The sequence below is a fragment of the Ciconia boyciana genome, chromosome 3, assembly GCF_034638445.1.
Source record: "Ciconia boyciana chromosome 3, ASM3463844v1, whole genome shotgun sequence".
NCBI lineage: Eukaryota > Metazoa > Chordata > Aves > Ciconiiformes > Ciconiidae > Ciconia > Ciconia boyciana.
Genome location: NC_132936.1, coordinates 114,031,611 through 114,053,869, shown reverse-complemented (window position 1 = coordinate 114,053,869; position 22,259 = coordinate 114,031,611). Strand labels below are relative to the sequence as shown.

The 22,259-nt window shown below is 46.3% G+C and overlaps 2 protein-coding genes across 6 annotated transcripts; one reads left to right on the top strand and one right to left on the bottom strand.

The window, feature by feature from the left end:
• Nucleotides 1–68: 68 nt before the first annotated feature.
• On the top strand, nucleotides 69–15,749 carry MGME1 (mitochondrial genome maintenance exonuclease 1). 5 transcript variants are annotated; one of them, XR_012041700.1, is made up of 9 exons: nucleotides 69–321; nucleotides 1,265–1,436; nucleotides 2,285–2,304; nucleotides 4,823–5,424; nucleotides 6,611–6,833; nucleotides 7,301–7,433; nucleotides 8,673–8,828; nucleotides 14,262–14,421; nucleotides 15,530–15,749. XR_012041700.1 is itself a non-coding variant. In XM_072857139.1 (8 exons), exons 4-7 carry the CDS (start codon nucleotides 4,887–4,889, stop codon nucleotides 8,805–8,807), a joined length of 1,029 nt encoding a protein of 342 aa, XP_072713240.1. In that variant the 5' UTR covers nucleotides 69–321; nucleotides 1,265–1,436; nucleotides 2,285–2,304; nucleotides 4,823–4,886; the 3' UTR covers nucleotides 8,808–8,828; nucleotides 14,262–15,432. The 5 variants fall into 5 exon arrangements, 4 of the variants coding, with proteins under 4 accessions (XP_072713240.1, XP_072713242.1, XP_072713239.1 ...); XM_072857139.1 differs by lacking the exon at nucleotides 15,530–15,749 and having other exon boundaries at nucleotides 14,262–15,432; XM_072857138.1 differs by lacking the exons at nucleotides 14,262–14,421; nucleotides 15,530–15,749 and having other exon boundaries at nucleotides 70–321; nucleotides 8,673–9,862.
• On the bottom strand, nucleotides 13,503–21,326 carry OVOL2 (ovo like zinc finger 2). Its single transcript, XM_072857142.1, is given in 6 exon segments — nucleotides 13,503–13,829; nucleotides 17,658–17,847; nucleotides 20,090–20,280; nucleotides 20,984–21,161; nucleotides 21,164–21,251; nucleotides 21,253–21,326. Coding segments are annotated over 6 exon segments (1,032 nt in total). The 3' UTR covers nucleotides 13,503–13,518.
• Nucleotides 21,327–22,259: the final 933 nt, after the last annotated feature.

Below are 22,259 nucleotides of genomic sequence, written 5' to 3'. Positions count from 1 at the left end.
AAGATGGTGGCGTAATTTTTTTTTTTTCTTCTTTTCCTCGCTTTTAAAGATTTGGGTTATTTTCTTTAGAGATTTCCAAAAAACACTCAAAAAAGCGAAAGAGGGAAGGCACCCCCCCCTCACTACCCCTTTCGGGGGCTCCAGCGCCGAGATCCCCCCCCCCAGCCCCAGCGTGGGGGAGGGGCCAGGGCTGGCGGCGAGGGAGAACGACAAATCCCGGCAAGCCGCGGAGGGCGCGCGTGCGCAGTTAGCGCGTTGGCGGCGGCCGGAGTGCGCCTGCGCACAGGTGGCTGTGGTGGTGGCGGGAAGTGCGGCGCGGAGGTAACGGTTGCCTTGGGTTTCTCTCTCTGGGGCTGCTGTTCGTGAGGGGGCTGGGGCTGGGGCCGGGGCCGGGGCCGGGGCCGGGCTGGTGGAGGCGGTGGCCGCCGCGGTGGGCACCTGCAGCGCTCTGCAGCGTGGGGAGGGGAAGGCGAAGGCGGACTGTGGCTGTTTGGCTGCTGGTAGCTGTGGTGTTGAGGCGAAAGGGCCCTCCTTTAACGCTGGCCTTTTCACTAGGCCTGGGTTAGCTGAGGGAGAGCAGCAGCCTGCCCCGGCTGCTGGGCCTGCAGCTCCCTCCTCCCGTGGCCTACCCCTGCACCCCAACCGCACGCCTGGCAAATGTGTGCCCACCCCTGCCCCCAGGTCTGTAACCGAGCAGGCCTCATGGCGGGGCTGCCCGGTGCTGGGCAGGCATGCCTGCTGAGGCAGTGGGGCAGGCCGGCGTCGAGCAGGGCTTCTTGTTCAGAATGACTTATCCCTGAGGGAGTGAGAGGGAAGCCCTGCACAAGCGTAGGCTTTCTACATCATATAGTAATACGTCTTCCCACAGAAAAGCCTGTGATGTTAACTTAAAATTATACCTTCATCAGTGGATTTGCTCCCCTCAAATTAGGGACACAGGGCAACAGATCTGTAACTATGTTTAGTAGTGCTTTCTTATTGTCTCTGAAGTAAACTAGTGCTTTTGTTTGCTTGATAGGTGACTGTGGAGAAAAAGCTATACTGATTATTATCTGAAACCATAGTTGGAGGAAGGCTTTTATGGATGTGAACATTTTCTTAAGTAACCCTTTTTGTTTCCCAGACATAGGCCACTCATTCCTATCGTGGAAAAACTTCCTCAGTTGTGTTAGTGCAGTTTTTGTTGGAGCTGCAAAGTCGACTAGCTTGGAAAACTTAAGAGAAATCCTCTTCCCCCCCCCCCGATTATTTTATTTGTGTTCAGTTCTCCAGTGTGGCTCATCATGCAATACTTGAAGCAATTCTACCAGTCTTCGAACACAGACTGTTTCAGAGAGAAGGGAGACACTTCCCCTGAGAGAAATATCAATTAAATTCTGTTCTTTATGTACAAGAGTAGATCCAGACCACTCCAACTCCATTTCTTTCTCGTAAATGTAAGTTACTTGCACAGAAATGCCACTGTGATTTATTGAAAAGCACATGGTTCTTTATTCTGCTAGATACAAGTGTTCTTTATTCCTTAGCAATCCTAGAACCTCTTTCCTTTTGTAGAACAGCACAGCAGCTGACAAACTCTCCCTTTCCTGGTGGTTCAGTTCATAGAGTGCACAAACATTTCCACAGATACTACTCCAGAACAAAGTAGGCTGTTAATTTAAAATTCATACTAGATATTACTGAAACACTGCATCAGTGTTACAGTAAATTAGCTCTAGGGCTCGTAATATTGGATATTTTAATAGCCCCATGATTCAAAACACTGATCTGGTATAAATTTATTCCTTAAAAAATATTGAGAGGGCAGCTTAGTACAAGTGAACTTTATGCTGGATCAAGTATCATCTTGCTTCCTGCAGCTGATGCAAAGCCAGAATAAACTTTTTCTTTTGTGCTCTGGCTAATGTAACAAATACACAGCCATTGACCCACCATTTATTCTGTTCTGATTAATACACTTAGGTAAGCATATTAATGGTCATCAAACAATAGCCTGAGAAACTACAAACTTGGGTACTATTACATTGGAATAAGAGTATTTTTTTCCTGTTTTATTTTAAATCACAGCTTCAGCAGCTCTATTTAGAGGTAAGCCCTAAGAGAGGAGAGATTAATTTTCCTGCACTGCTTTTTATGATGAAAAAATATGGTGAAGCAATTTGCTTATGGTATTAAAGTCTGACCTTTATGTATCCCTTTGCTGCTTTTATTGGTTTTTGTTACCTCCTGCAGCAAACTGACACCTGTTGTAATGTGCTAACATCATTCATTATTTCTTTTTCAGCAAGGGGCAAATTCTGTCAGGTAAGCGATCCCATTCCAACACCAAAAAAAATCTATTAAAAAATGTGATTGTCTTTTGAGAAGAATGAGTTGCTGTAAATGCTGGCATAGCAGCTTTGCAGAAGTGAGCTGCTTTATGATAGTCAAATGACAAAACATGGGGAGCTTCTTAGAAATAAATTTATTAGAACAATTGGTAGTAATAGTGAAGACATACAAAATTCACTGACTGAAAACCCAAGGAGAACTGAAAAATTGAAACGTATACTTCATTAAAAGTACCTTTTTATGCTGTTACAAATTTCTAGCAAGCTGTAGAAACAGCTTTTTGACATCATCTAAGACATGAGAGGTAATAAAAAATTTGGTTGTTTCACCTAAATTTGTAAAACTTCCTCACATGTCCATGAAATGAAGCAGGGCAGAACTTAAGTTATAGAACATAGACAGTCCAATTTCTCACTGCTGTGTAACCTGTCTAAAGCAGGTTGTTCTATTTTTTGGCAAAATTTGCATACTTTTGTGGCAATAAAATGGTTGAAATTGTCTGGTTTGTCCTCTCGTAATGCACCTGACTGCGCTTTTCTCATGTGCAGGCAAGAGAGTAGTTTTGACAGGAATGTGAAGGTCAGAGGATGCTCAGAGTGAGAGTCATGTCCATTCCTGCTGTTGAACACTGGAAAATGAGGAAACAAGTGCAACTCCACCTAGCCCAGTTCTGCTGGCTAACGAAAGCAGATTTAGATTTGGTTCAATATTAAGTATAATGTAATGATTAAAAAAGGAAGTGACACATTCAAAGTATCTTAAATGGTACAGTTTTCCTTGTAAGGTAGCTTGCTTTATATCTAATCGGACTGTAAAAAATCAGTAGCAGAATTTACCAGTTGGTACTTTCATTATTTTCCTCTATTGTTCTCTTATGGACCATGAAGCAGTTCTAAAATCATTAACTATTTTGATTTATATGCATTGTAATTATGGGAAACTAACATCTAACAACAGTATAGCAAATCTGGCTGTAGGGCACCTGGTACTGGGTCAGAAATGCCACTGCTACATGGCGCAATGTTCTGATCCAACCTAATTGTGTTTTCCTGGTTCAGATTTGCTTTTGAGAGGTTAATTTTGTATCGGGTTACGTGCCATCAGATTACAGAATAGTTATGATTTGCCCAAACCATACAAAGTCAGCATGAAAATGTAAAGCTAGTGAAGAAAAAAGCAGTGTATCTGCCTACTCCTGATTAAATGTCTACACATGGAGGGTTTTGTCCATGAAGAACAGTATTTGTGGAACCCTAGTTCAAGGTCTCAGCCTCTTGTTCTCATCAGCTGCAGCCCATAGATCCCCATTTTTGCAACCTGTTCTGTGTGACAGATGCCTGCACCCACACGGTGGTGTCACTGCAGTTCTGCATGAGCACAGGATCTGTCCACACAAAATAACTCCTCCTACTACGTTTTTGTTTTCTGTGGTGCCTACGGTTTGGGCAGTGTATGAAGTGCTGTGTAAGAAGTGTGGGGAAAGAAAAAAGTAACAAAGTATTTTCAGGAACAAAATGCTGATGTTAGTTGGCAATGTGCATGTCCTGTATTCTTTGTTTGCAGTGGTTGGAAGGGAACTTTGTAATGGTAAGCAGATATAACTTTCAGTAGGAGAATCGGGCCTCAATTCTGCAAGTATTTAGTGTTGATTTAAATGCCACTATTCAAGTGTTTACATTTTATCCATGTGCATAAACTTTCCTAGGACTTAGCACTGCAGTTACAATGCAGTTTTGAAAGCTGTGCTGTGAACAATAATTCTGGTATACTGTTTTTGCTTTTAAACTTCCTAAGTGTCTTAGAACACAACTATGTTTGAAAATTAGTTTAGAAAAATACTTTTATATTTTACTCTGATCTTTAAAAGATTTATTTGAATCTGAAGATACTTGCAGTACATCTGGTTTCTCTTTGGCTTTCCCAGTCTTGGGTCTCCCAGTTTCAGAATGCATATACTGCCACTGTCTGCTTTGTCCTAAGTATACAAAATAAAAACATGCTTTTATTCTCCAAAAGGTACTTTGTCCCCACAATCCCCTTAAGCTGGGCATCCACTATAAACTTACATGTTTTTAATACCTCACAACAATCGATTTGCTTCATTCTCTTCTGCACAGCCCTTTTTTTTATTTCCCCCTCCCTCTTTTGGGGGGTTGTTTGTTGCAGATCAGTTTTTTGTGTCAACTTTCATGACAGTTCTGATACTGTTGCTGTTAGAGCATCCTCTGCTGGAGCTTTTGGTACTTGCAACATCTTTATGCGTTTGCCCTGTTTCAGATTTTGCGGACCAGCACCGGTTCTTTTCAGGATCATTTCCTCTTTTCATTGCTTATTGGTTCTTTCTGTTACTGTATTTATCTAAGGGAGTCTTGGTGGCATAAAGTGTATGAAGACACTTTATGACCATAGCAGTTCTTTGTTTGGCAAAGAGCAAAAATAGGTTGATGGTAAGAGGTTTATGACTGGAAATCACAAATTTCTTTTTCCACAGGGGGAAAATATGGTAACCTACAGACTCTTCCTAACAGAAGAAAGAAAACTCTAACTACTCACAAATGCTTCTTGTCAGAATGAAATTCCTACAGCTACTGTCCAGGAAACTGGGGAAACTGGAAATGCTTTTTCAAATACCTGTTTGCCAAAAGCAATTCCCATACATGTGTCTGGCTACATCCACATGTCTTTATAGTAAGAAGAAAAAAGTGAACAGTTATGACCAAGTTGACCAAGAAAAATACAAGAACTTGGTCTACTCTGTTACATCTTACAAAACCAGTGCCCAAACACCAGAGACAATATTTGAAGAAGACAATTTGTTATATGGGCCACCGGATAAACACAGACCTGCAGTTAAAGCTGAAACAAAAACGCCCAAGAACTGGGTTCCTTTAATAAACCCCAACAAGAGAATTCCCCTTCTCAACAGCAATTCAAACCTCCCCATGAAAATTGCTTTACAAAAAACGAAAATGCCCAGTGTAACCCGTATTCTTCAACAGACTATTTCTCCGCAGCAAGCTTTTTATCTAGAAAGATGGAAGGAGAGAATGATACTGGAACTTGGAAAAGATGGTTTTGCAGAGTATACTAAAAGTAAGTCTAACCACAGTGTGATTGCAAAGTAGAAGCAATAGTCTGGATAGCTGGCTGGGACGTGCTAGCATAGCTGCAGTATCCGGCCCTACAAGTCAAGTGTTTTGGAAATCCATTAAGTTGTTTCCATTTCAGCGGGTGAGACCAAATTATGAGTACATCTGTTATCAAATAATCTAAGCTCTGATCTTTGTTCTAGGACCACTAAAATGGATTCAGAAATGTGTGGGAAACAAGAATTAGACTGTAGACATTCTTTGCTCTATCCTATCTGCCTCTCCTTTATTTCTCTATTTGCTAGTATCTATGTACAAATAGATTTTTTTCCAGCTGATGTTATTGAGCCTGTTTGCAGATACAAAGCTACTTTGTAACGAGATGGAAATAAGCATTCTGAAATTATATAATCTTGAGTGTTTAAAAACCTGTGTGTCTTGCTGTTTATGTTGAAGTTCTTCAGTAACTATTTTGTTTACCCAGTATATATAGCCTCTTCTATTAAATTGCCATGTATTTAGAGGTTTTGATTTCCTCAGACCTACAAAGGTGACTTCCTCCAAGCTGTAGGACTGAAGGGGATCTGGGAGGACCTGGGAGATAGTAGGTAGCCTCTTGTAGCAAGGTTGATAAATACCCAAGTGCTCCTTACATGAATTACTATGCTTTTTAAAACAATATCCTGTGTTTATGCTTTTTGAGTTACTAAGCACTTGCAGGTGGCATAACAAACCTTACATAACTATTTAAAATTTATCTTTCTTGGCATAATTTCTGAGATAAGCCCTTACTCCTAGTACTATGCCCATCCCTTTCAGAAGGAAGTTAGTTCCATTCAAATGAACCAATACAGCAGAAGAAGCAAATGCAGGAAAAGCAGCCTAGAATAATATTTTAATTCATAGAAATTCAGAAATGCCTTTGAATAAACAATAAATTAAAAATCATATTTTGTTTCTGAGTAATTAGTGAGACCAAAAAAGTAAAGTAAGCATTAATAGAAGAGATAGTAATTTCACTGTTGACAATTTATTTTTCTGTCTCACTCACTTCTCCTCCCCACATCCTCAAGCTTTCAGTACACAAAACAGGACTGGTTTAAAAGCTATGTTGTGTAATATCTGGAATACAAATCCATCAGGTATTATGAGTAGTGTCTGAATGTGCGATTTTTTCACATTTTTCTTAGATCTTTTCCTCCAAGGAGAGCTCTTTCATGCAGCTTTGGAATCTATATTCCTGCCTGAAGAGATGGCAACTAAGGAGCAGAGAGAAGATGTTGCTATTTCCGGCTACTTAGCAAGTGTGCAACATGTCTTAAAAGATATCAGTGAAGTGAAAGCTCTGGAAAGTGCAGTTCAGCATGAGACTCTTCAGTATCTGGGCCTGGTTGACTGCGTGGCTAAGTATCGGTGAGGTACTGGTTCTCTAAGAAACCTGATAACGCCAGTGTTACGTGGTGCTCTGTGGCGCATGGGAGGCTGTGTCCCAAGCTGGAGCAGGTGTGTTGGTGAGCTGTTGGGGGGAAGCTGGACAGATCTTTTAAGAGTGGCGAAATGGATGAACTTAGAGGTGAACCCAATGACAGAAGTGCTGTTTTTTCTTGTGGAGAATTCCTTACCAGAGCAGGGTATGAGCAGGGCAGGGTTAAGTGCTCCTCTGCAGTTGCCAGGAACTGCAGCAGATATTAGTAAGTCTTGATTTTTGAGATCTAAACTACCAGTTTGGAAAAGACTTGCTTAGACATAATGACGAGCAACATGACATCAGGGTGAAACAGACTGAGAGTGATATGACTTTCTTTGCTGTTCCATGCCTTGTTTCTTACTATGACTACACTTAAGTTTAAAACATTGTCCCTTCTTGTTCTCTTACGCAGAGGCCAGTTGTGTGTGATTGACTGGAAAACTTCAGAGAAACCAAAGCCATCTCTGAAGAATACTTTTGACAACCCTTTACAGGTTGCAGCATATATTGGAGCCATAAATCACGATGCCAATTATGACTTCCAGGTCAGTAAGCCTCGTATCTGCCAAGACAAGCAGCAGTGCCCACGTTATTTTCATTTCTCCACACCTACTGCCTTTAGCACCTGCTGTCCAGCGTGGAACTGGTGGTAGGATTTGTAACAAAGCAGCCCAGTCTTAGATCAGGTTAAGCTGACCTACTGTGGAGTAACTCCACTACTCTCGCTAATCCTGCTGCCTTTGCCTGTCGGCAACATATTTTTGGTGATTTTAAGGAACTGCTCAGTGGGACCCAGGGATGCTCAGCGTCTTAGTAGGTCAGATGAACTCACGGTGACTTGGCATCTGGGCAACCCCCAGTGCTTTGGTCTGTGTGGTTTTTGCTTGTGTCAAGAGTAGGAAGGGGGAGGAGTAGTAGTAAAGCAAAAGAGCATGCAAACAGGGAAATGGGGTGGGATGGCATTGCTCGCATCATGTGTTGCTATATCCCACTGGCAAACGAGGGACTAAGTGATTTACTTAGAGTGGAAGCTGTACAGTGTTTCCTCAGAGGAAAGCAGGGTGTTGTCAATCACTTAATGAGAAGACAGCGGGATTATGTTTTTTAAAGACTCCAACCGCAATCCTAGCCAGGCCTGCTTGGCTTGAAGGATTGTTATTTGAATACAAAGCATTGAAGGGGGAAAATATAAAGCAGAAGAGAGCAGGGTAATTCATAGGTTCTTCAGAAGGCTTTCTAGAATATTATAAAGATCAGTAAAGACAAGCACGTAACAGACATAGTCCTTAGAGAGTGAAAGACAGGCAGTAATTCTAGAATTCTGCTATTAGCCTCCTGCCCCCCACCACTTTCTCTTCACCCCAGTAGCTGTGTGGGGTTTGGATTAGAGCTGTTTGTTCCAACATCTTTCATACTTGACACACCTAAGTAACCATTTCCATTCAGACTGATGCATCAGTCTGGCTATATGGCCCCAGGCAAAACCTCACCAGTCACATTTTACCAGCATCTGCAAGGTTTAAATAGACCCTGTCACTCTGATACTCAAGAGTTTGAGTCCTCCAGTTTTCAGCAAATTCAGTCAGAGCTTTGAACTCTCAGCATCTGAATGTTAGTCTCCAAGTATTCTATGGTAAATTATTGCTCTTTTTGTTCCCCATGTCTTATTTAAGGTACTTACATGTTAAGGATGATGTTTTGCAGTGAGGTTTAGTGTTCAGAATTGCTGATTAAAGTTGCATATTAACATTGAATTTCTGACAGCCTTCTGGTTTTAACTGTAGGTTAGCTGTGGACTTATTGTGGTATCCTATAAGAATGGCTCCCCTGCACATCCGCATTTCATGGATCCCGATCTGTGCTCGCAGTACTGGAATAAGTGGCTTTTGCGCCTTGAAGAGTACATGGACAGAAACTGACCCACACTAAGCTATGCAGAGGCAAGTGGTCTGTCTGAGCACAGAGCCAAAGCAAGAATTCTTTGTTTAAATCTTCCATTTGAATACATATTCTTTTTTTAGTAACTTTAACTAATTTCTTAGTATCAGGGCTTCCTCCCTGCCTCAAAAAAAGGAAAGAAAAATTGAGTGGGGAATGTGTATTTGCTTACGTCATAGGTGACTTAAGTAGACTTAAGGACAAAGCTGACTTAATTAATCTCTGTTTTTCCCCAGACAGTTTATACAACCTGAGGTTGATAGGAAAGTTTCTGTTATCAAGTAAAACTGTTCAATCAAATCATCCTTCTTTTGTAATTTTTGAGAAAAAAAAAAACTGTTGCAGAACTGAGACTTTGAAAATGAAGTTGGTGAACTAAAGCAAAACAACAACTGTATTGTCTGAGCTGAGAGAAATGCAAATGATAAACAAATTAATATAGGAGACTGGGTTTCAGTCAGCTTAGTTCTTGCTCATCTCAAAGGTATCTATTAACAGGCTTGTTACTATTTGTGGTTTTTCTTACAGCAACAACTGGGAAAACTGTGCTAAGAATTATAACCAAAGTTCTCATAAGCACTTATTTAAAATACTAAGGCAAAGTGATCATTTAAAAGAAGTGGCTTAGCAAAAGAGGAGCAAAATTGTAACTGATGCACTTAGAAATTTCCAGCAAGGGTTCTGAAAGGTAGGAAGTTTGACTACTTCCAGTGGCTCCTCCTGCGGGTTTCTTAACAGGCTGCGTAGCCTGCATAAAAGAACCGTGAGTGTAAATGGGCTTTGTACCTTAGGTTGTGAGGCTCTGTGCAGGCCAAGTCTGCAACTGTCTTGAGCTCTCCTGAGCTTCACTGTGGGTCTGAGCCGACACGGAGCCTACCCATGTGGAACCATCTCCAGTGTCAAGTTACAGCGTTTGCCAGTGCGAGTAAGTTTCTTTATAAAAGCAGGCTTGTGACTTTGAAGCTGGGCCTTCTGAGGAATGAAGAGCTGCTGATTGGGTTTTGGGGGGCTTTTGGGGGGGTGTGGGTTTGGGGTTGTTTTTTTTTCAAATAAGTTTGTGAATAAATGATGTAAAACAGAAGAGTTATTTTTTGAAGCTTGTTTCTCTGTCTATAGACTTGATTTTATGAATAAGCCTTGATGATGTCTGGTGGTACTGTTTTTTGTGTTGCACACCTGGAAAGCTTTTTTCCTCATTCTCTTTGTTTTCTCTGAATTGTATGTATTAGTGTCCATAATAACCCTGCAGATTACAAATAAAAATAGGACCAACCCATAAGCTTCAAGAAAATCAGCCAGAACCATACCTAAAAAAACCAGTGGGCAGGCTTGCTGCTCGAGAAGCTGAAACGTCTGTAGTGCTTAATCTTTCCTCCTTCAGAATACTGAACTGTGGAAACCTGTGCAATGAAACTTTATAGTGGTACTTGCTTATTCAAACCTAGGCTGGTGATGGTATGATTACTCTGTGCTTAATTACATTTCTATCTAAAAAGACAAACATGGAGACTGAGAAACTGGGTTCAGAGATGACTAACTGCGACCACGCTGCGTGAGCGCTCAGAAGTTCTACCTGTTTTACAAGTATCTTCCCACATCACAGAATTTTAGCGAGTGGGTGGTTCAACGTCACTGAACATGGTCAATGGTCTGTGAAAGATAGCTCTGTGGATACCAAGAGGGTGGGCATAAGCAAGAGGCAAGATGCCCTGGGCAGAAGCAGGAGGTGATAAAATGTGCTGAATTCCCTGTGTTGATTGGGATTGGATAAATCGAGAGAGTGTGGAACAGTTGGGCAATGTTTGCGTGGGATTGCCTTCTTCATCAGTGTATCATCCAGTCATTAGATGTCTCTGAACCATGTAAGATTTCAGTCTCATCCTGCCTCCTAGTAAATAAGGGCAAGTCTGGAGCCTGGGCAGTGTGGGCACCTGTTGGCTTCACCTGTGTTCATTTGTTTAACAAAAGCCTTGTGTCTGAAGAAGGCTGCCAGCTTCACTAGCAATGTTTGTTTGTAAACCTATCTTTAATTTCAGATGAGTCTGTACCATCGGAGAAGGCAGGCAGCCTTCACAGACAGTAGTGGTGGAAGTTCTTTATCTGTCCTCTGCAGAAAAAACAGCCAGACAATCAGGGCAATTACTCCAGCTATAGCATCCAGCTTGTCAGAGTTTGCTCTCTGTCCAGAGCAGTTTTTGTTGTGTGTACTGTTACCTGCTGCTTTTCACTGTTGCAGCAGACACTCTTTGACTGAAATCACCCGAGTGAGATAGATGGACCACCTTAACGTGTCTGTAGTTCTTTCAGCAGGGACATGCTTTGGCAGTGATATTGGAGGGAAATCAGGGTTTCAGCTGCAACTCCACTGCTCCAGTGTTAAGGGCTGAGGTTTCAGCAGAGCTAAGCGCAGAAATCCTTTGCAGTTAGGTGAACGATAGTCACTTTGCTCAGATGGACTCTGCTCAACAGTCCCACCTAGGAGCTGCACTCAACAGTTAAGTTTCATGACTGAGACCTCACTGAGCAGGTTACAGGGGAGTATCGCCAGCACAATTGGCTGAACCAGCTGCTAACACTTTTCTTATCCAAACAATTTTGTCAACGTATTTGCAAGCATGCAAGCTTCACTCAGAGTGAGCGACCTTCCATGTATACTGTTCAGTTATAATGGCATGATCTCAGGAGAACTGGGGATCGGTGCATAGGCTTTAGCTCTTTTTGCAAAGTAACGGTCTTATAATTTACCTCAGATGCTTTTTTTCCCATGGACTTCCCATTTATTAAAGTATTCTGTGAATTTTCCGTTACATAGGATGACAAGTTTGTTCTTTACACAGTAGCATCACTTTATTATCCTCGTTTTTAAGGTCCCAAGCACCAACAGTTGTGCTGAATAAAGTATTAATGTCATTAGAAATGCTTTAAAACCCCTAGAAGCTTTTCCCCGCAAAAACCCAAGCAGATGCCTGTACAAAACTGAGCCAAATTGAGAAGATTTTTATGATTCTTGCAGAGATGCTCGGAATCTATCATTTTAGTAGTAATGACTGTGAGGGTCCTGGCTAGGACTCTGTATTTTAGGTGGGTTACTTTTCAGCTGTTGTTTCAACATATATAGAATACAGCGCATCCTCCCCAAATGTACAGCTTTATTTTGAGTACAAAATGAATTTTTGGAATTTACAAATGAAATCCATTAATTGTTATGCATTTAAATTGATGTAAAACCTGTTTAGCGGCTGTGTCCATTAAGTTAAGAGACATGAATAACATGTGCTTGGGCCAGAGTACTTTGTGGTTGCTGAGGAAGTTATCACCCCACCCTGTCGCTCCTAGTATAGACACCCAAGTGCCCAAAGGCTGCAGCAGCTTCTGAAGAGTCTTAAAGTGTCAGGCGGTTTCAGCGACATGAGTTATATGGGCATGCCTCTCCTCTTTTTTTTAAATCCCTAAATTCATACTTGATAGTCCCTATAGGCTACCCTCTTGGTTGTCCTGGGTCAACAGGAGCTGGAGCAGGATACAGAGGGAGTCAGAAATGCACAGAGATGTAGTACCAGTCCCTCATCATCATCACCGCCTCCTTCCCTTGTAGCATCAGTCTCACTAGGAGCCTTCTAAGCTGACAGTGGTTGCAGATGAGAGGCCAGATTCGTGCCTACAGTTTTGCATTGATCTCATGAGGCAGAGACAGGCTGTCTCCTTCTTCACTGCATTGCACTGCTCTGTTGTATTAGTGAACTTAGTCATCAAAAAGGAAAAAAAATCCCTAAATGAACACACATGCACACATACGCACCATAAAATACACACAAAATTGCATTTCATCATGACAGAAAAATATGTATCTTCAAGCCATTGAAGTGTTTTCTTTGGGTTTCTGGATTGATATTGCTGTATGTTAAAGGGATGTGCTAATAATCCCCAGAGTGAGCGTGACAAGTCCAGGAATGTCAGAGTTAAGGTTACACTTAAATCTAAACGTGATAAAATAAGTTCACAGCTTCAAGTACCTAAAACACGACCATAAGTCTGCCCTGGAATAATGCCATTCGCTAGTAGAGAAAGTTTGGGAGGAAAAACTTCTGCATCCTTTAAAAAAAGTTTCAGCTCACCTTGGATCACACTTCCACAAATCATCAGTTTACTGCACAGGGGGGCAGAGTTAAGGTTATTTGCACATTTTATCTTATTTACTGATACAGTGTACTCCTGTTCTTAAGACCATTTTAATTCATTTTGCATAGAACAACGTACTAGTAGCTAGCTGCTCTTACACGGCACTTTTCACCCAAACCTCTCAGAAGTAACTTGTAAGGGAGGTAATAGTTATTATCTTTACAAAATGCACTGGGGAAAGGTGAACTTATTTGTCAGTGGCCACTTGGATGTGTGGTAGAGCTGAAACAGAAAATAGGTTGCCCAAATGTCAGTTCAGTAAATACTCCATCCAAGAGGTGACAGCCTCTTTCAAGCTTTCCAGTTTTTTTGGCCAGATAAAAAAGTCTGATGGTTGCATCATATATGAGAATATTTCTTTCAAGTTGAGGTTCTACCAACATCAAGAGAGTCCTGTTGGCAAAAGCATCCCTTTCATTTCAGGGATCTATTTCAAAATTGTTTTTAAAAAAATAATATATATATAGTCCTACATGTAAACTTCATTCCTTTATACCACTGTAATCCACCATGTTACTCATCTTTGTCGTCATCTTTGGAGTTCCTCTGCAGGACAGGGCTCAGTTTGTTTTGCAAAACTGCTGCAAGTTTTTTTGAGGTTTTTTTCAGGAAAGCGCTTCCGGGGTGAACGTTACTAACGTGCAGGTACAGGTCCTCCTGCGTGGGGCCCGTGTAGCCACAGTCTTCGCACACATAGAGTTTATCTCGCCTCTGTTTGTAGGCGTACTGCTGCTGCACGCCGTGAATCTTCTTAAGGTGGGACTCCAGGGAACAGCGCTGGGTGAAGGCTTTGTTGCAAACCTCACATTTGTAAGGACGAATTCCTGCAACATTAAACGGCAGCGATTACCATTCTGATTTACATTTCTTACCAGCCAAGAGCAAGGCTCTGGCATATCAGCTATTGAGCAAATACCTAGCAGCAGGGAGCTACTAGCCCGAGGAACTATCTGTCTAAATAAAACATCTTACTTTCAGGCTAAAATTTTCAGGAATGGGTTGATATATTTAGGAATAGAAAACCTAGAAACGTTTCGAGAAGACGTAGGCAGACACTGAGGATAACAGGTGCCCATCGGTGCTTTAGTCCTAAAGAAGAAGCCGTTATCAACTCTTGCAAAACTTACTCCTTAGACCCCCGACTTTTTGAATTCCTGTGATTAGGTAAAACTATTGGTTTCAGCTAACCTTTCATTTTGGCTTTTATAATGAATGAAATCTTGTATCTCAGTAAGATGTTGATTTTTCTTTTTTAGTGAGCAAAGCTAAACGAGGCTTCAGTGAACGGCTCCATGTGAACATGCAGCAATCACAGTACTTCAAATGAGTGAGAGCATTTCCATAGAATATAGATGCGATGATTGAGATGACAAACTCAAGTTCTAGAAGAGAAGTGCATTAAGATGAAAGAAATAGGTATGTGTGTCTCCAGAGGAGGGAGAAGGGGCTGGCTTGTGAGTTGGACACCCAGTATGGACAAACAACATTATAAAAATACTGAGCCGTAAAGACTATCCATTTTACCACCAATCAGCACTGATTTAACAACAACAACCTCTCAGTACCTGAATGACAAATAGCTGAGGGTTTATCAACACTTGAAAAAAAACTTAAAAAGTTGTGATTTTACTTACTAGACTAGCTCAGTAAGTTTTCAAGCAAAGACCACCCTTAAAGCTGATGCAAGGAGTTACCTAAACCCCTGTCTTTCCCCAATGAAAGGTGAAACACGAGTGTGTGGAATATTGGACCTATGGTGAGTAATAGCCAGGCAAAAAAGGGCAAAGCACACATGTTCATACAGACAGTTGTAACTTTGTCATCAGATTGTGTTAAGTTCACCTCTTGGTCGCTGATCTTTCTACTAGAAATCCAAACTGATTAGAAGTTCCAATAAGCAGCATCTCGATTGCATTTTTTGCAAGTCTTGTAAAAAGAGGTTATCCCAGTGCACCGGCTTAAACTATCAAGACTAAAGTTTTCTAAAACCTACTGCTGTGAGACTGCTTCAGTCACATTAAACTGCAATTGGAAAGAAACTCCAAATCTTCATTAGAACTCACACACAAAAATCTATCTTTTACAAACAGTATTTTTGCTGCCGTTTCACGCTTATCTGAAGGCAATGTAAACCTTCACCATCCTTGGTTTCTGACGCCAACAATGCTCCACAGGCACGAGTGTGAGTACAAGAGGTGTAGTGCCAAGATGGCACAGCCCATCAGGGCTGTGGGAACCTCTTCATTACTTAGGAATCATTTTAAAATTTGATATTACTGTGTATATTAGTTACTTTTTAATGTTTACGTCTGCTTATGCCATGAAGCTAGACTGGGACGTTTGGCTGTCACTCTGTCTGACACTACCCTACTGTTGCACAGTCTGCTTACAAACACTGCACAACAATTTCCACTGGAACACCGAAATTGAGTAAAGCACGTGTAGATGAGCACCCATAGCTACAAAACAAAGACAACACTACCACTTCCAGCTTATTTGTCTTCTTTTTAACATTCAAATATAGCCCAGCTTTCCTGAACAGCAATCAACTTTGACATAAAAAAGACCACCGCTTTCAGAGATGCCGTATTTCAGCCTAGAAAAGATACATGCCAAAACGCTATCGGTACCACTGCTGCAGCCAGCCTTCATCCCCCGCCACGACCCAAGGCACCAGGCAAATACAATATATGTGAGTGTTCATCCTGGCTTTACACTGGAGAGGAGAAACAGTGATGCCAGATTTCTTCTAGTAAATCTGGGGACAACCTAACCATAAGATTCACATTTCCAGGACAGTGTTTTTTCACTCCTGTTCAGTACAAAGACCTTTCCTCCCTTCCAGAGTTTCGCAAAATTGGCTCCACTCCTGCATAGCGAGTTCAACCCTACCTGCCACAGCATACATATATTTTTAGCTTCTGAACAGAGACCCTCTTGGATTTAGTTTCTGAATCTCAAAGAATGAGGGCACAAGTTGAAAAATCACTTATTTCAGAAGCACCAACTCCACCCTTCAGCCATACCCCAGCGGCAGCTCCCTGCTCACAGCCAGCAGCTTTCCTTTCCACATGAAAGCTTTGCAAACAACCAAAACAGTCCAAAACATTGGCTCCAGCCAATGCTTTCCCATCGAAATGGGCAGCATTGTTTTTGTGAGTTCTACTGCTAAGAAACAACTCCTGCCCACCAACATACTTGCATCACCTCTAGTGGTGCGCCTGGTTAATGGTGTCTAAGCCAGAAAAGGCACATTGCAGAGCGAGCCCAAATTATTGGGAGGTCCTGTAGGTAACGCAAATGTGGAAAGCTGGAACGTGCCCGGGAGATGTGGTGGACGCATCTTCCGGGTGTTCTACAGCGCAAATTCAAAGCCTCCTGAGGACAGCCAGCTTGGCCTGCCAGAAAGCATCTTGCTTGGTGAGGATGGGGTTGATAGGTATTTAAGCCATCACTTCCACTAAGAAAAAGAAGAAAGAGAAACAAAAAGGCAGCCTTCTCCCTGCTCCAGGTTAGGATAAGCACTTCTGTGACCAGTAAGCTGGATTTGAGGCAACCAATCCCATTCAAAGAAGCACAACTGCTGCTGTTTGGGGTGGGCTCAGGAACCAACCCCACTGCAGAGCGGCCGCAGAAAGTGCATCCCTCCAGCCCGGGGGAGTGACTGGGGAGCAAGAGTGAGCAGAGGAGGGAAAGGGACGATTTTTCTTTCTTCCAGTGCCATCACGGGCTTAAATCATAGCATCCTCGGTTATGCCTGTACATCTGGTGTAGATGCAAGCGGGGAGGAGGGAACTAGCCCAGGTTAAAGGCAACTTTTTTACCCCCCCCCCCAATCCAGAGTAAGAACTGCTGTCGGGAGATTTTCAACCCACTGCCCCTGATTTTCAACCCATGCTGTGACCCACACGACAAGCGAGTAGAGACAGTTTAGGCCAGTGGCCAAACTGATCTGGATGGCTGAACGTGCAGCGGGAAACAGCTCTGAAAGGGGATTGGGGGAGCTGGTAGCCCGAAGCAGGCAGGGATGCAGCACACAGGGTTAGCAGAAGTCAGATGTGTTGCCTAGTTTCCCTCAAGAAGCTGGAGGCACAGCATGAACCACACTCTGGTTTCTCCAGACGGTGCCAAAATCAAGCCATAACCCCATCCCATGGGATGGCCAGCGGGCAAGGTTCGCAAAAAAACCAAGAAACTGCTGCTCATTGCCTCTAGAGGGCAAAGCATTTTCATCCACTGCTTGCCTGCGCTCACCGGTACACCCTGGACTTGCAATAACGTCCGGCGGGTTACCCCAGCTGGGTTATCCCAGGTGAGTTATCCCGGGTGGCTTACCCTGGTCTTGCGGACCCGGGCACAGCAGCATGCATCCACATCTACACCGCAGCTGGATGGCAGCTCATGCACCCACGCTGCTTCACACGGATTTCATTAGTTCTCCTCAGATTTCATTAGTCCCAGGGCTTTTATCTGTCCACACTCACGTTTGTCCCTTTCCTCCACCACATCCCCGCTATTCTTTGCATTGCTTACCTGGGTTTTGTATTATTGTCTTGCCGGGTTACCCTCACCCCCCCGTCCTTGTCCCATGTCACCCCTTCTCCTACCTCCCGCTACCCAGAGCTATCCGCAACCAGGGAACGCATTCTCACCGGTATGGGTCCGGACGTGCCTTTTCAGATCAAAGGTGTCGTTGAAGCCTTTTCCACAGAAGGTGCACAAGTGCCTCTTCACCTGGCTGTGACACTTGATGTGACGGTTGAGCATCCGCTGCAAGCGAAAGCCTTTGCCACACAGCTCGCAGCTATGCACTGTAGCATCGTTACAGGTGCCGGTGGTGAACTAAGGAATGGGAGAGGACAGGGTGAGCAGGCATCGAGATGACAAAGACCAACAGAAAACAAACAAAATAAGGAGGGATGGCTTATTGTTGCATTAAGAAATTCTTGGGATATATTCAAAATGAAAAGTGAAAGCATTTGGGAGATTCTTGCTGGGTGAAACCTTCACACTTCCCTTGCAATCAAGTGGGTGACTTAATGTGCACAGTTTGGGACTGATGCAATGCTGGCCAGCTTGGCTTCAGGAGATAAAACAAAGCCTGTACACTGGATATACCTTCCAGAGGCAGGGACCCCCGACCAGCTACAACCACAAGCACACGGGCTTAGGCTACGAGCACCTATCCACGGGGCCGCATGTGTGTTTGCTCCTGCACTCAGACTTTCCCGGTCGGAGACAGGAGGTCTTCCCTGGCATGAGAAAGTCGTACCCATGCGGTGCCTTCACTAATCACACTTCCAGCTGCTATGGGTCCCTCAAAAACCAGGCAGCAGTAAAAAAAAGGTAGGTTTGGCAAGATAAACTAAGGCACATTGCGCTGACTCAGCAGAGACTGAAACAATGGCACTAATCTCCTCCCATTGGTCTCCCTGGCTCATTAATTAACGGCAGAGTGTCATTAGGGGTTAATCTCCTCATTCCTGCTCCTAACACCAAAAATACTGCGCCAACACTATGACCTAACTTGACTAAGGGAGACACTGATGATTCAGTGCTCCTCAGAGCGAAGGCTTAATGTCTGGAAGATGCAAATACTTCGCTATTAGTTTAATTATTCACGGGGGAGCGGACATGCTCGCCACTGGCCGCTTGGGCCGGGGGAAAGCCAGCGGAGCCGGCGGCACCGCATGCACACGTCCATCGGCTCTCGTGGTGCTTTTGGGGAGTTTCTGTGGCACGCTGAGAAAACCCAACTCTGCGGAAACGAGGTTTCGCTGTGACTCTTGCTAATAGCCCAGGTTAAATTATACAAAGTAGGTTAAAGTCAAACGGCAGCGGGGCAAGCTCTTCATAAAGGAAGGAATACATCTGGGATTTCTTTTTCCTGAAGAGCCACTTATTTTTCCCATCCTCCTGCTTCACTTACTACTGAAGCAACACTACCTGAAATTGTAAAGATTAGAAAAAAGGGCAGCTGCAAAAACCACGAGGTGTGAAACTAGAGGGGGAGCCGGCTGGGAAGTATCTGTTGGGCAACAGGTAGGACTCCACCTCATGCGGCCACGTATAAGCAGGGTGAAAACCTAGCATTAATCGAGATTAATAACTCGGTGGCCGAAAGGCTGTCATCCCAGCAGAGACAGTGGGAATTTTTACAGCTCCATCCGGCAAAGCAACAGCCAGGGTTTAATGAGGTGTTAACTAGCCACCGGCAAACACATCTCCTCCTTCCTAGCACTGGGGTGGCCTGGCCCCACCTCTGCTGATGGGAACCCTGGATGTTCAGAGGTGGACGTGGTCCTCCCACCCCATCTGCACCACCATCACGCTTTGGGAGCTCGGTCTTGGGTTCTTCGGTACCATGAGGAGCCCATGAGCGATGCGTCTTCTCAGCCTGGGGACCGAAATCACCGCTCCGCTCTGCTGGCTCTGCCCAGGGGACACCCTGTCAGGACGAGCTCCTGCCCGTGCAGCAGAGAGGCTCCTCAGCGAAGTGAATGGACAGATAATCGCTCCACCCAAGCCTGCCGGTCCACCTCAAGGTGGCAATGGCCTTTCACAGCTTCGGAGAAGGACCTTCTCCTAGCTGCTATCTTGATAAGTGAAGAGTGTAGGGGGGTGTCAGGAAGATTCACCACAGCCCCCCTCGGCGAAGGCTTGACTACAACCTAGAAGGCGGCCTTTTAAGGAGGCCCCACGTTAAGGAACGAGAACCACCCACGCACCGTGGGGCATGACTCCTAGCTGCCAGGGCTGGTCCTTCCTGGCTGGGTTCAGAGCTCCTGCGGGACCTGAGCCAAGCAGGTCAGGGGCAGCATGTCCCAGGCGGGGATAAGGGAAGGCAAAGGGCACTGGAAGAGTACGGTACATGGCTTGCAAGGCTCGCCCCGCCGCTGCCATCCTACGGCCAGCCGCTCTCGCGGGCCTCCGTCTCGGTGTGTGGGACGGGTGCCGCCAGCTCTAGCAGCGAGAGGCCAAGGGACCGTTGTCACCCGGTGTCCCCAGCCGGCAGCCGGGCCCTGCCCTCGAAGAGGGGTCACCCCATCACCGGGGAAGAGAACGCAGGGGTGCGGGCGGTTACCTTGATTTTCGACCTGACCACGGGGCGCTTGACAGCCAGGTCCAGCAGCATCCCCCCGGCCGTGCCCAAGTCGCCGGGGGCGGGCTGGGGCGTCGGGGGGTCGCTGGGCTCCGCGTCCCGGGTCCCGCTGCTCCCGCTGCTCTCCAGGCTGCAGCTGTCCTCGTAGCCCAGCAGCACGCAGCCGATCCCGCCTGCAGCGGGGGGGAATGCGATAAAGAGGGGCACCGCGGAGCCGCGGCCCGCGGAGGGGAGGCGGCGGCGGGCGGGGGGCAGCGGTGTCAGCGGGCGGGAGCGGCCGAGCCCCGGTGTTTAACCTGCGGGCGGGCCGCGGGCGGCGGGGGAGGATCCCCGGCTCACGCTGCAATCGGAAACTCAAACACGAACGGTCCCAAAGTTCAAACACGCCAGCTCCGCCGCCTTCCCGTTATACCCCGGGCAAGGGCAGGAGGAGGAGGAGGAGGAGGAGGAGAAGGGGAGGGGGAGGCCAGGAGGACATCACCCCCCCGCCCCAGATCCTTTCTTCTCCTCCCCCCGCCACCTTTCTCATGCAAACGAGGTTTCCCACCTTCCCGGGCGCACACACTCAGACACACCCCCCCCATGCCCGGGGGCGCCCCGGGGTGGGAGATGGTGCCAGGCATGGGGGCGGCAGCGCCCGGCAGCCGGCAGCCCCGCCGCTGGGCGGGGAGGGTCCCCGAGCCCCCCCCCGGCGCTCGGCACAGCCCTCCGCGGCCCGCCCGCCCCCTCGGGGCTCCCCCGGCCCGGCAAAGCCCCCTCAGCAGCCCCGCGGGGACCGGGGCGAGGGCTGGGGTCCGACGGGGACCCCCTCCCGCCCTGCTTCCCTCCCTCCCGGCGGCGAGCGGTGCCGGGGCAGGGGGGCCGGCGGCGCCGTACCTGGGATGTAGGTGTCGGCTCTCTCCTCGTCGGGCAGCCCATCCCAGCTGCGCACCGCCGGCTGCGGGCTCCGGCGCTTCACCAGGAAGGCTCTGGGCATGGCGAGGGCAGGGGGCACGGCTGGGCACGGCGCGGAGCGGAGCGGCTGGGCGCGGAGCGGCGCGGAGCGGTGCGGAGCGGCGCGGAGCGGCTGACCCCGCCGCCCGCCCGCAGCCCGGCGGGGCGCGGGCGCTGCGCTGCCGTCCGCGGGGAGCGGGACCGCACGCACCGGGCAGAGCCGCCGAGGCGCGGGGAGGGGAAGGGGAGGGGAGGGGAAGGGGGTGGGCGGGGAGGAAAGTTTCATAAGGTGGAATAGAAAAATGCACCAGGAAACTTGGGAAGGAGCATGCGTGCTGCAAACATAACGGTGTCAACAAGTCTGCTTACCTGTCCGACCGGTTGGAGCAGCTGAGCTTTGTTCCAGCCCTTCCTAAGGCATGAATGTTTGCAAAAGAATTTAACGTCTGAAAATTAAAAAAAAAAAAAATAGAGGAGGGGAGCCTTGCCGTCGCTGCCCGCCCGCCGCCCCGCTGCGGGGACCCCGGCGGGGCCGGCCCCGCTGCCCGCCCGCCGCCGCAACGGGATGCCGGGGGTGCTCCCCACCCGTGGGTGCGGGTCCCGCCGCCCACGGGGGGCTGCGCTGAGGGCCCCCCCGGGGCAGCCCGCGGAGGGGAGGGCTCCTCAGGGCGCCGGGGAAGAGGCTGAGCTGTCCTCGGGGCAGCAGCAGGCAGAGAAAGTTGTTGTTGTTATTATTTTTCTTAATGACGAGCCTTTCTTCTGTTAAAAAAGGGCTCTATTCCGTTTCAGTCATTCATTTAAAATGAAAAACGTGTCACGGCCTCAGCCTTCCCCCCCCCCCCTTTTTTTTTTAATTTGCCTCTTGTCCTCTCCCCCTCTTCCCGAAGTGGAAATGAAACAAAAGAGAAGAGGACAGGGCGGGGGGGGAAGGAAGCAAAAGAAACAGAAGGAAACCCACAAAACTGCACCGAAAAGTCTCGCAGCACAGCAAAGCCCGTGCATGGCTTGTCCTCGGGTATTTAACAACATTCAGGGGTGCCTTCTGCCTCGCACCTACCGTTCAATCTGCTCTTCTGTTAAACACAGCGGAAACATGCTTGGTGCCTTCCTCCCCAAGCACATCCTCGCAGCAGAGCCGGCACCAGGCTGGAGCGGTTGTGCAGGCTGGTGGGGCTGAGCACCAAGAGCTGTTTCCCCACGTGAAGAGGCCTTTCAAATG